The sequence below is a fragment of the Achroia grisella genome, unplaced genomic scaffold (genome assembly GCF_030625045.1).
Source record: "Achroia grisella isolate CSIRO2021 unplaced genomic scaffold, CSIRO_AGI_Agris_v1 utg853, whole genome shotgun sequence".
NCBI classification, from domain to species: domain Eukaryota; kingdom Metazoa; phylum Arthropoda; class Insecta; order Lepidoptera; family Pyralidae; genus Achroia; species Achroia grisella.
Window position 1 is genome coordinate 1,284,573 of NW_026713043.1, and position 14,536 is coordinate 1,299,108.

General features: G+C 34.0%; 1 protein-coding gene across 1 annotated transcript in view; it reads left to right on the forward strand.

Moving 5' to 3' along the window:
• Positions 1-14,536, forward strand: part of LOC131852471 (guanylate cyclase 32E-like) — a 153,081-nt gene that overhangs the window by 58,802 nt on the left and 79,743 nt on the right. The window contains exons 6-7 of the mRNA XM_059203136.1: positions 9,704-9,850; positions 13,824-13,914. Of these exons, the coding sequence (XP_059059119.1) occupies positions 9,704-9,850; positions 13,824-13,914 (238 nt within the window). The remainder of the gene's footprint in view (positions 1-9,703; positions 9,851-13,823; positions 13,915-14,536) is intronic.

The following is a 14,536-nucleotide window of genomic DNA, read 5'->3' on the forward strand; positions in this document are numbered from 1 at the left end:
TATTTACTAAATAGCTACATATATATTATTTAGGCAACATTTTGCACATACAAAATATGATATTCGGCTTTTAAAATATTTAGAAATAGAAATAGAAATAATCTTTATTCAAATAAACTCATTACAAGCACTTTTGAATAGTCATATTTTGATTCTACCACTCATTCGGAATGCAGATTCATCACAAGAAGAACGAGCAAGAAACTTGTGTGTTGCTCTTTTTAATAGATGTTTTTTTTTATATAAATAATTACAGTATAACAAGTAAGAGGCATGCGATAATCAACATAGAAATCGCTACGCACTCATTATTAGTGTAATTAGATAATATTGTCTGTGCTATGGATTTAAAGTTTTTCTATATTGCACTGAATAAAATATTTTTCTTTCTTCTTTCTTTCTTTCTATAAAAACATTATTATCGTTAACGAATTCTTCAATTTTATAGTAAGCTTTTTTGCAAAGGAACTGTTTTATTTGACATTTAAATCTTTTTTCTGGCAGATTTATAACAGACTCTGGTATTTTATTGTAAAACCTTACGCAATTTCCATAAAACGAATTACTGACTTTAGCCATACGACATTTAGGTAAAATCAGTTTGTTATTGTTACGTAAGCTTTTATTGGTGCAATCACTAACTCTTTTGAAACTGTCTATATTTTTCCGGGTATAGATGATATTTTCATAAATGTATTGAGAAGCATTTATATATTACATTCCACTAAATTTGTAAAATAGAATATTTTTTTCATATATGTTAAGTTTCAAGATTTTTTAATGTCTTCTCCCACGTACACTTAGATTGTGGAATGAACTACCTGCCGAGGTTTTCTCACGAGACTACAGAATGGGGTTTTACAAGAAGGGTATACGTTTCATAAGGGTCGGCAACTCGCACGTGACATCCCTGGTGTCAGGCGTCCACAGGCGACGGCAACCATTTACCACTATCGTAGTACATAAAAAGAAATACTTTAATAACTTTTATTTTTATATACTTCTATTTCTATTTCTTCATTGTGGCTAATTACTGGGGAACCTTACCGGGCTCATATTCACTTTATTATTCTGTACTGGGGCTCTGCTATTGTATATCATTAGCGCAGGGGGGTACAAATTTATTATCGTCCATTAAGAAAAACCTACAACATTTACAAGCGAAAAACTGTGTAAAGTCGTCTGCGTGGAAAGCTTTATCTCACCTAATTCTACTAAGCCGCTTACTTGTATTCTGTTTTCCGGTGTGTGATATATAACAGTTAATTTTCTGGTTACTGAGGTATAACAACTTAATTCTCTAGAGTAACGGTGCGGCTTACACTCTATTGCATTATATCCATGGTGTTGATCATGTTAATAGACCAGTGGTACCCAATTAGTTTTTGCTGATTACCACTTCAAAAAAGACCTCAAACCTTGCGTACCCCTTATTGTAGCAATCACACTAATATTATAAACTAGATGTGACCGCGACTTCGTCCGCGCAAATTGTGGATATTTCCATATAACCTTTCATCTCCCCTTTCAACCCCTTACAACCCTTTTTTCGGAGTAAAAAGTAGCCTATGTCCTTTCTCAGATTCTAGACTATATGTGTACCAAATTTCATTCAAATCGGTTCAGTAGTTTTGGCGTGAAAGTGAGACAGACAGAGTTACTTTCGCATTTATAATATTAGTAAGGATAAGGATGACGACAAAAGCTGAACTGGTGGGAAGCAAGAACGGGTGACGGGGACAGCCGAATGACGAGATTCGGCAGGCGCGGGGTAGCGCACGGCGGGTCAGATATATACTGATAGCCTGTACCCCTTGATGCAACTTCACGTACCCCTGGGGGTACGCGTACCACTAATTGGAAAACCGTGATAGACTATAGTTAAAACTTTGCAACATGTGGGCCATCAGCTTATATGTAGTTACAATTTTATAAAAAATCTAATATTCGGTGATATCGTGAAATCTTTTTTAACTATTAATCAACTTTACACTTAGTGAGTTATCTAAGTTCAGACATTATTCCTAGTAAATTGAAAAACTGTCAAGTAAAGGACTGCAAACTACATTATAATTATTTTAGTAAGCCATCTTTATTTTAAAGAGACTTGGGTAATTGTTTTCGATAATACTTTAATAGAGCTGTGACTTTTATGTATTTGATGTCGAAATGAATTTTAATTTATAGTATACAATGGACATTTTCGTGGATCTAGATTCATTTAGAAGTTTATTTAAATATATAGTAGATAATTTCTATACTAAACAACTTTTTTACTTTTACCATAATTTTAATTATTGTCCTAAAATATCGAGACCAACATTTATAGCCTTCAGAAATGAAATTATTCCTATCTTTTAAATAAAATTTCAGAACTTTATGATCGAGATGCCAATATTGGCTAGATTTATCATTACAGACAAATTATCTATGATCCGAATGAATGATTGAACATTTCAATTGTAATCATAAAAAGAACTTATCATCTTACGCTCTCTGCGGTCACAGATTTTTGTAGACACATGTCAAGGGAGTGACCCGATATTTCTTTGTGTCGTAAAGTGTTAGCATGTCTGTAACCTCAATAAAATGTGAGTGGATGACCACATTTTGTTACGTTACGATAAGTGATCCAGTGGCGATTCTGTGACGCCATTGCTACCAATTTTTAAATCAAATCTTATCAAAATATCTTCATTTATGTATGGCAACCGTTGTCTTACATGATCAGCATCATAGATATCACGTCATCATAGTTCACTAGGAGACCAAAATGTTCTAAGATTCCTGCGTATACTGTAATTTCATCAGCAAAATATCTCAACAGAAACTAAAACTAGGGTTGTAAATCTTACATCGCAGCCTTGAGAGGGTGCGCGCGTCTACCCGCGCTACTTCTCCTGAAGAAGAGTAGTGACCCGTCTACTGAGATGCGGCGATAGAGGTGCACCTTGGGGTTTTAGCCGGTACGAGTCCGGCAGTACCCGCTCGTTACCCCTGGAGCGGGCGGGTCTCCATGACGGATTTCCCCAAGAAAAAAAAGGGTTGTAAATCTTAAAACAATTATCCTTGTAATATATAGTTGAAAATCTTACAAACTTTCCTTATCTTTTTGTTACTTATTCTACACAAAGATAGACTGAAGAGATTGCTTAGCGTCCTAAGATCGCTTTTTATATCGGTTCATATAATTATTAATTTTTACTATTTTCTGTAAAAAAAATATAAATAAAGTAACTCTAACCTCGTACATCAGGTCAAAATCATTATTCATCACATATGTAGTATAAAACAAAGTCGCTGTCGCTGTCTGTCCATATATATACTTAAATCTTTAAAACTACGCAACGGATTTTGAAGCGGTATTTTAAATAGATAGAGTGATTCAAAAGGAAGATTTATATGTATAATACTTGTACACCCGTGCGAAGCCAGGGTGGGTAGCTATATAGGTAGTTTTATATAAATTTGTACAAGTATGAGTGTACTTGTACTGAAGACCAAAAATCTCATACTGGTTCTTTCGGTTCGTTCTCTCTGGATCCAGGCACAGTTGGCATCCCTAAACAAAATACATCTTACAAAGCAAGTTGCTTGGCGGCTGAAATAGGTTAGACAGGCGTTTTTGTGCAGGCAATGTCTAGACATTAGGTCGGTTGTTTGTTGGTGTGTACCTAATACTGAATTGGTAAGCGACGCGTTCCATAGATTAAGATTTATAGAGATTGTCAAGAAAAACTATTGTATATTGTTTTGACTATATAATTAGAACGTACATCATGTGGCGTCTTTAAAAAATAAAATTTATATCTGACGTAACTACCGCTGCCAAGTCCTCCCTCCGATCGATCACCCGTTCAATTCAAAAGGGAATCGAAAATACGGTTCGTACACTTTTTTTGTAAAGTTTCCATTTTGTTCCGAAGTGCTCTGCAAGACCACCTCCTACAAGACAAAGGAGTTATGAAAACTTTTTGTAATGATAGTCCTTGTTTTATAGAAATACTATCTGTTCTCGCGACTTCGTCCTAAAGTAGCCTAAGTTACTCCTTATTACATCAGCTACCTGCAAAAAATCAAAATCGGTCCAGCCATTTCAGAAATTAGCCGGAACAAACAGACAGACAGACAGACAGCCGGAAATTGAAAAAAAAAAAAAATTGTGTATGTCCCGTATTTATATTCATATGCATAAGTAAAAGCCACTTATTTCATTATTACAAACAGATACTCCAATTTTTTTTATATGTATAAATGTATAGATAAAATATTAAAAAAAAACAAGCATACCTTCACGACTACCCAGATGGAGTAGTCAGGGTCACGGTCAGCTGTCGATGCTGTAATGGCATAAAAACTAACACATGAAATGACCACTTTTCATTGGTTTTCGCACCCACCGCCATCTCGGGTTTAATTTTTTATTTCATATCAATGTATTCTTTACCGAATAATTAGTCAGAAATGTCAATAGACCCATAATGTCTTTTGTGGGTGTTGATAAGATTTAAACTCTACCACATGGCTATGATGCTCTCAATACTTCTATTATATAATAATAATAACCTTGGACATCATCATCTAGTGCCCTCCGATCGATCCCCCGTTCAGTTCAAATAGGAATTGAAATTCAACGGCCGGAGCCGAGCTTCGACGCCCTAGCGGGGCCCTCAGTCTAAAGTTGTATCTGTCAGGCGAGAGTTGGCAGTCAGCCGCTACATAAGTTCTTCCGCTGGTTTGGAGTGCCATCTGCACTCGCGCTCTAACGTCCGGTGAAGCTGTAAAGGCCAGCTGCGGCCAACAGCATTAGAGTAATAAAAAATAGACATATAGTCCCAAACTAAGCAGAAAGCAGAACTTATGTTATGGGTACTAGATATCTTATAAAAATACTCAAATATAAACTCAAATTTACTTAGAAAATATCTAGTCTCTATTGACAGCCTCGGTGGTGTATGTAGTGGTGTAGCATACCGGTTTACTATCCAATGGTCGCGGATTCAATAACTCGCACGGTACAAACATTTGTATTCATGAGTATGATTGATCGGTCTGGGTATGATCTATGTATAATATTTATTTATTTACAAAAAAAAAATATCCACATAATTATCTGAGTTGTCTAGTACCCATAACACAAGCTATGCTTAGCTTGGGACTAGATGGCGTTGTGTAAATTGTCCTGAGATATTATTATTATTATTATTATCGACTCATACGCGTCCTGTGGGTAATCGAACCTGTGGCCATCAGATGTAAATCAGTGTGTTAAACTGTTAAATAACCGAGGCCATCATTATGCAATAGTGTTGCGTGAATACGTAGTTGATTTATATTTAATCAATGATACTATATATTAGTGTCAATTCAATAAATTCTCCAATAATTTCACAACTGACGTGTGTGAAATTTCTATATAAATTTCGTAAATTAACAAAGTTACCGAGACTAGGACGAGACAGCAAATATTCTGGTACTATATTACCGCATGTTATATATTTAGTGGTGTTGGAATGTGTTATAATTGAACCATTACGATATTGAAGACCCTCGGGAGCAAACATTACTGGTTATCTCTCTCAGTGGGTCGATCAACCGATTTCGATTCCATTGGAATTCCTGGAACTTCCATTTATGATGATACTAGCTATACCCGCGGTTTCACCTGCATAAAATTTATAGCCTATGTGTTATACTGATGTATAAGATATATTATTGTAAAGTGACTTCAAAATTCGGTCAGCAGTTTTTGCGTAAAAGTGTAACAAACATCCATCTATCCATCTATCTATCTATAGTATTACAAAAGTTAGTGAGTTTAGTACTTTTCACGTTTGTAATACTAGTAAAGATCTATTTCATCTGTATTATACATAATATATACATTCAATTATTTTTATATAACTGGTAATTTTGTTTGCTCATTAGTTTCTTACTCATTCTTCTTCTGATGAGTCTTCGTTCCCAATGAGTTGTAGAATAAAAAACCTAACCTAAATGACTATTCAAAAGTGCTTAAATTCGTTTATTAAAATATATATTATTCCTATTCTATTCTAAATTTAGTCTATATGGTCAATGCAAGAGGCATGACGTTTTAGTGCTCTGGAATAGCACCACATGAGATGCCACAAGTGTCATGGTAATATGTTCATAGTGCTGTTCATGTATATAGGTGACGGTTATGGGTTTGTCATCAGGAGGCCGTCTGTCTGTGAGTTTTTGTAAAGTAACTTTATCTCACTTAATACTGCCACCAAGTAGCTTGGTGGGCTATTACAGAAAGGTGTATTGTCGAAACAAATTTCTCTGTCCAATTATACCTATATTTATATAACGACTGTCTGTTGCCAAAATAAAGAGAAAAAAAAGAAATAAATTCTGTCCATGTATCAACCAACATGAGAAGCTTATTAAACTTACAGAATGATACCGAGCCTCGTCTTATTATAAAACTATTCACATAAAAGTGCATATGTAACAGCAAATGACAACATATGTTAGCAAAAATATGTGCAGTTTACCATGATAGATATTATATGTAAAGAAATGGTATTGTTGGTGTGGAGCATGCATACGAGTAGAGCATGCAAATAATGCGATTATATACAAGGGTAACTGAAAAGATATTGCGTAAATATGGTATCAAGGAAAATGTAGTGGAAATATAAAATCCTGTTCCGATCATTCAAGTGTGCCGACAGAATGATTGTCGTGCGATTGTGTAAGCAGATTTATAAGGGTGAAGGAAAAGTAATTGCATTAGGGACGACCGGTTGACTACATTGCGTTTACAATCGTGCAATTTCAATAATAAATTATACTCTCAACTAATACTTTAAACAGCGTATTAAACAGGTTGAAATGCAGATTGTTGTGAAATATTTATTTACATGTAAATAAATATTGTATTGTTCCAATTATTATTATTGTCAGAAATACACCGCTCTTATTTCTCGCCGTTCACAGCCCACATGATGCCAGCAGTGTGTGCTAGAGATGACATAATACTTCCTTCTCTTTTTCACATATACTACAGTCATGATATGATTTTTTGTGTTAATTTCGTACTACTAATAAAACTACAATCAGCATTTATATCAATATATATAAATCGGTCTCTATTTCTCTCAGTTACGTCAGAACATGAAAGCTACTGACCCGAATTAATTTATATTGTTTTGTTTGTTATCGGTGAAGTTTCTTATAGAATGAAAAATTAGAAATTTTCAAAAAACGTAATGACTATTTTGACCTCTATATACGAGTATATGAACAAACATATTACACGACTTTTATGCTAGAAGTATAATATATTATATTTTAGTAGTTAGAGGCAGTATCATTGTTGACTTCGAGGTGAGCCTAATATTGCAGATACACACAGTTCGGTATATTTAAATCTAATATGGCAAAGAGCGAGCCTACCGCCCATTCTCAGATTAATGCTCTGCAGATGCAGAATGCAGATTAATGATAGTAATATACTAATAACTTTATTTGGTCACATATTTGAAAGTATTTGTATAATCTTCTGATTTTGATTCACCAGTATATACAATGAGATAGTTTTCAATAATACACATTCTGGACTTTAGTCATAAAAATGTGACAAACAAATTAATACACTTTCGTATTTATAATATCAATATGGATATATTTATTAATAACTAACTAATTCTAATGTGTCCTTTTGTATCAACTTGTACAATATTATGCATAGCATATTGAATATTGAATATGAATTGAAACATCATGTATAGTGTTAAGACACCTTGACTATATACCCTCATCTATTATTTGAAAATGACAACGTATTTTGTTGCTTGTTGCCCTTACACATACGCTCTTTCACGCACGAATTGGGGCCCCTCCGATCGATTGTCTATCCAATTCAAACGGGAATCGAAATTACGACGGCCAGAGCCGAGGTTCCTAGCTAACGGTGCACCTAAGGTGCCCTCAGACTAAAGTCGTATCTGTCAAGCGAGAGTTGGCCTTCAGCCGCTTGCTCAATTGAAGTAGTTGCGACATCTATTGTATTCTATATGTTAGATATGTTCTTAGGGCTTGTATTTAAATTCAGGTTTGTTGTGTATATAGGTATATTATTATATATTGACGGCCTCGGTGGCCTAGCGGTCTTCACACCGCTTTACGTCCGATGGTCGCGGGTTCGATTCCTCGCACGGCACAAACATGTGTATTCATAAGTAAAAAAAAAATGTTATGACTATTCAAAAGTGCTTCAATGTAAGTTTATTTGAATAAATGATTTTCTATTCTATTCTATTCTATTCTATGATTGTTTGATTCGGTCTGGGTATTTTCTATGTATAATATGTATTTACGAAAAAAAAAATTATCTATGTCAAATACATAGATGATTTTTTTTTCGTTAATATTAGTTATCTTGTACCCATAATACAAGCTTTAGCTAGCTTAACTTGGGTCTAGATGGCGCTGTGTGAATTGTCTTGAGTTTATTATTATTATAAAAGTAATTGCAGACATAAATAGTATAAAATAACAATGAAGAGCACAACAAATAATCAGTACGTCTGTAGAAGAAGCCATTTTGTTGTCTTTATTTTCCCGCGCAAACGTTATGCGCCACAGATGCACAATATTGCACGGCGCGCAGCCGCAGTAGGATGACGAGCGCGTTATAGCTGTATGCGATGTTAGTATCAGTATGTAATATTATATTATCTGTGGTATCAGTAATAACACTATATCTATGATAATATACTATCAACAAAAGCATATCGTTTGTACTCTGCGATCGTTTAGGGAGCACCAGCACAGTCTTTGTTCAGTAAATGGCCTATATAATGTATCGTCAGATAAGTTATTGGAGAATTTAATGTTTATCCCAACATTATGTTAGGGGAGATAGTGTAACAATATTTACGATAAAAGTAACATTTATCCTGGATGAAAGATACTAATATTATTCCGGATATATTAATGTTCGTAATGCGATGATAAAAGCAAAGTGTAAGAAAATGACAATCCTTCTAATGTACACAGATTAATCATCACTAGACTTCATGATCATCACAAATATATTATTATATTGTTTAAGGAAAGAGATGACGATTGTAATATTTATAATAATACTATATGGGTGTCAGATATAGGCGTGAAGATAGGGTTTGTATGGCGTGTGTTGAGTAGAGTGAGAGAGTAAGGCTCTCTTATGGAAAGCTGTTTTATTTTGTAAAATACCAAAACCGAACGGTCAACTTTATGTCGACCAAATTGCATGTGTCTTATCTAACTGCAAGGAACATATTACTTATCCTATTGGTACAGTTCACATATACCATATATAAATATATAATAGAGTGCGGGCGGGCGGCCGCGAGTGCCCCGGATTGGTCGGCCTGTTCCTTGAGTGGTGGCATTGTTTGTAAGGATTGCCACAATTTTTCCCTAAAGCCGTTGGCTCTAGCTGGCCTTCGCCTTAACAGCTATATCGGATAAAAATAGGGGCAAATGCAGATGCTTTCGTAATAAGTGGTTGATAAAAAAAATAAGTATGGCTATTGAAAAGTGCATAAATACAAATTGCGTCGTGCGAGGAACGAATCCGTGACCATGGAAAATAAGGCAGTATGCTAAACCGCTAGACCACTGAGGTCGTCATAATATAACATTTGCATTATGGGTGGTTTATTCAGATTTTTTTTTCTAACAGTGTACGTGTTCCTTGGTGAACATATCGCTCTGGTAGACTTCGTGAACTTGCTCCAGCGGCGAGGACTCCTCAAGAACGGGGAGTACGCTGTGGTCGCCGTGGATGATGAGATCTACGACCCGAGTACTGCAGCCATCACACATGCTGGTACGTACATGGTTATAATAATAATAATCATATATATAATCACATAAAATAACAAAGCAAACGTTTTTCTAATTTAATTTATCTGAGACAACCAAGTGACATATTTAAGTTGCCTATACAATATATTTATGTACGTATACAGCCATACATACATAAAAAAATTGCTGAATGTAATATTTGGCAATAGAAATTAAATTACAATTACAGGCAGAAGCAGCGCAATTGTTGCAAACTCTCCCAATTGTTATCTTATCTACAGGTGTCATTCCGACATCCTTATACACTAGCCTCAAGATATTATAAATTCATCCACTTCCCTTAATACTCCTTCAAATAGTTCGTGAATTGTTGTTTTCTATTAAATAATCTTATTCAGCATTATAATTTCTTATATATATATTATATATATATATATATATATATTGTAAAACATCTATTATAATGAAATAAATTTATTATTATTATTATATGAATATATACCACTCCATCAAAACCAAAAGAGTAAGTAGCAAATCAATCAACAAGCTTGTGTTATAGGTGCCAGACAATTGATAGAAATACTTAGATATATATTTTTTGTAAATGTATACATATTATACAGATAGAAAACACCCAGACTGATACAAACAATCATACTCATGAATACAAATGTATGCACCGTACGAGGAATAGAACGTGCGACCATCGGAAGTAAAGTTGTGTGCTAGACCATCGAGGCCGTCAAAATCGCCATCAAACTGTCCGTGGAACAAACAAAGTGATATCTTGTAAGCTATTTATATGAATAGCATACGTAAAGACCAATTTCCTTCTTAATACGACCAGTATGTTTGCCATTCCAAGTTATATAAAAGCCTTATAAAATTAAGTAAATAAATTATCTTTTATATATAGATGTTTTTTTACATCAGTAACCCAATTGACGGACGGACAGGCTAATGGAAGCGGTCATTAGTTGTTGACTAACAAACAACCTTATATAATTTATGTATATTTGATATTTACGTAATCTGTACAAAGGAAAAATATCATATAATTCCTGTCGTTCTTTGAACGATATGAGGTTTTATGATAATATTATATGTATAATAAAGTCACGTTCATTTACTTTGTCTATATATAACCTACATTAAATATTTTTTAAGAGAAAATATTTAATTCAATATTGCTACTCTTTTAGAGAGAGCTATTTTTTTATTTAAAGTGAACAGACATAAATATCTTTATTCATGTAGGTCTATTACAGACTCTTATGATATGTCAAATCTACCGTCGGTTCGGAATGATTTCGAGATGAGAAGAACTGACATAAAACTCAGCTCGTATTCTTTTCAAATAAATGTTATACAATAATACAGATTCATTTTTAAATTCATATTTGGGAGAATAGAGTGACCACCAACAGATGTCATTGCAAAAGCAAATAATCTAATTAGTGTTCGTAACCTAAACAGACCTGTCCCCTCAAGCAACACCCTTTTACGAGTATGACGGATGAGCCAGCCATCATTGCACTCAACCATATTGAAGGAGCACATCAACCTGACCCACCACGCCACATGTTTGAACTTTATAGCGAGCATGACTGTTTCAACTTATTGCACAACGTCATTTATAGTATTTACAGCATAGGTTGTATCAATCACATTTTTCCCCATTACAATATTTATATTACAACATGTTATTAATAAGTTTATTTGATGTTTAATACATTGATAATTAAGCCAATGGGAAAGTTATATGTCCCATAACAAAAGTTAAAATTGTAATTAAGACCACGCATTGCAGTCATTCAAGTAGTCGTTTATTTTATAATAAGATTTAGAGCAAAGTGTATTTTTACATGTATCTTAAATTTCCCTTCATTTAAATATAAAACATTATCTGGCAATTTATTGTAAAAACGTATACAATGTCCCATGAAAGATGGACTTACTTTTTTTAGAAGAAAACTAGGAATATTTAATTTTTTTTTATTCCTTGTATGAAAAGTTTGTAATACAATCTTTAGAAACTTCTTTTTTTAAGTCAGTCGAGATCACGATGTGCCTATCTAGAATGATAAAAAAACCTGTTTTAATATGATGAAAGTTTTTGTACCCTTCTCAGCACTTGCTACCGAGGACTATTGGCAGTTTTTGCTGTTCAAAAGTTGGTGACTTTGTTTATTGATTAGCTATTCCTATATATTCATTTATTGTAACACTTCAGATTCAGATTTTTTTTATACAAGCCGGCCTCGGTGGTCCGTCGGTTTAGCATACCGCTTTACTCCCGATGGTCTCGAGTTCGAATCTTCGTACGTTACAAACATTTGTATGTATTTGCAAAAAAATTCAGTATTTATTGATATAAATAATATATAAAATATATTTTTTTTTGCATATGCATAACATAAGCTCTGCTTACCGTGGGATTAGGCGCTGTGTTAATTGTCGATTAATTATTATTATTATTATGGTGGCAATCAAACAAATGGTCCATCTAATGGTAACCAGTTACTGTAGCCTTTCTAATGGATTCATTGAGGAGACGAGATAAAATTTATAATTTGCATTTATTTCAGACACTAGACAATTATTACAATACACAAAGAGAGATATATAGAGGACAGTTCGTCTTGTCTATGTCATATATCGAACGGCCTCGGTGGTTTAGCGGTATAGGGCACCGCTGTACTTCCGATAGTTGCGGGTTTGATTCCTCGCATGGTACAAACATTTGTATTCATGAGTACGATTGTTCGTATGAACCCAGATGGCTCGCTGTAGGTACAACTTGGTAAAATAGGGTGTCGCATCAAGGGAAGCTTGCGACTGCGGAGCACCATCCCAGACAATGGTCCATCTATTGTCCTGTCCTTTGTGCCTATCATCCTGCACAGAAGAAGATCTAAAAAATGCGATAGAGTGCGCAAAAGTCGTCGCTATATTCTGGGAAATGTACATATAATTGCCATTGAAACGGAAGAAAAAGAATTGTTCATATCGTTTTGGGTGTTTTCTATATATATTATGTATGTATTTATATCAGTTGTCTAGTACTCATAACACAAGTTCTGCTTAGTCTCGGTACTATAAGAGCTGTATAACATTGTGTGACTACAGATAACATAATATTACATAGTGTGACCGTGTGACGAGTACAAAGTTAGAAGGCTTATAATATTATCGTACAAACTTAGACAATCTTGTGAAGGTCGTCTAAGAATATAAAGATAAATTCGTTATGTGAAGGCGTATAATAAGATTGTTTAGATTAGCATTTCACAAACATTTCAGCACATCTAATCAAGGCTTCTTCCACAAAATGTACATGTACTGCGTAATACTGCGGCGCTAAAAAGAAAAAATCAAAAATAATGCCACTATGCGAATTAGTCTGCCTTATTCGACGTTCCAAATGAATAATAATATTAAGTAATTTTATTTTAATTGGTAATAATATATTATTTGTAGGCCTCTGACCACTCCATCTGGGATAAATATCGTGATGCTACAATACTGTAATACAATAATATTAATTTATATTTAGTCTACACTAATATTAGAAATAGAAAAACAAGTGTATCTACATACAGCCAAGTGAAAAGGTATCAAATATCTTTTATCTTTACACAACAAAATTAACAAAAAGGACAATATGGAAAAGAAAAAGTTAGTATAAACATAGATAAGATATCAATTAGTAATAAGATAAGTGGAACTCTATATTGAGCTCTTTAAAAGTGAGACTGTAAAATCATCTCTATAGGTTTTCCTTCATTTAATTCTACACTAACCATCTTGCTTTGTAAACTGAATTTCAGTATAAAGAGTAAATAAGAGAGTAAGTAAGAGAACATGGTATGATACCTTAGGTTTTAAGAAATAAAAACACTTTTTAAAGAATCTTAACAAAAGGCAACCTTATTGCTAAAAGTTATCTCTTATACATTCTGTTTTAAAATAAACTATTTCTATTTTGTACACAGATCATTTGGGCCAGAACAGCACTAATGACATCCTGGCGTTTCGTGCTGTTCTCAAGCTGACACCATCGTTTCCTACTAACCCACATTACTCGTGAGTAATCTGTCTCTTTCTATCTTACTGTATTTTATCGGGATGACAGAACAAGCCTGTATTTATTTTAACGAATTATTCTCTATATAACTATTATCCGCAGGCGTTTATAGCTTTACCGAGTTAAATAGAGTAAGGTGGTAAGTAAACTTCAAATTCGTGGATTTATGGAGCGGCCGATGACTTTTGCCTGATAGATACGACTTCAGCCTGAGGGTACCACTAGATGGAGTTTGAGACTTTGGCCCAGACCATCGTATAAGCCGAGATTGCTGTTGGATACGAGGGGGGATCGACCGGAAGAAAAAGCTAGTGTCAGTAGTCCTCTTTTGTCGGCAGAATGTTCTAACTTCTTTTGCATAAGATGTATGTTTCTTCGTTAATATGTATGAAATTTCATACTAATGCAAAAGTCTGTTTGTCACTTTTTCAAGCTTATACATATCAATTTTAATTATTTTTGATAGAGGTGAGTGATCTTTGCGAAAGACCTTTTGTGCGGGAAGTGGCAGTTTAAGGTTTTACTTATTTTAATAGGGGACAGAAAGTTTGTTTGGGGAATTATTGCTTAAGAAGGATATTAAATTCTGCACAAAAAGTATTGACTAATTTTCTTAAACAT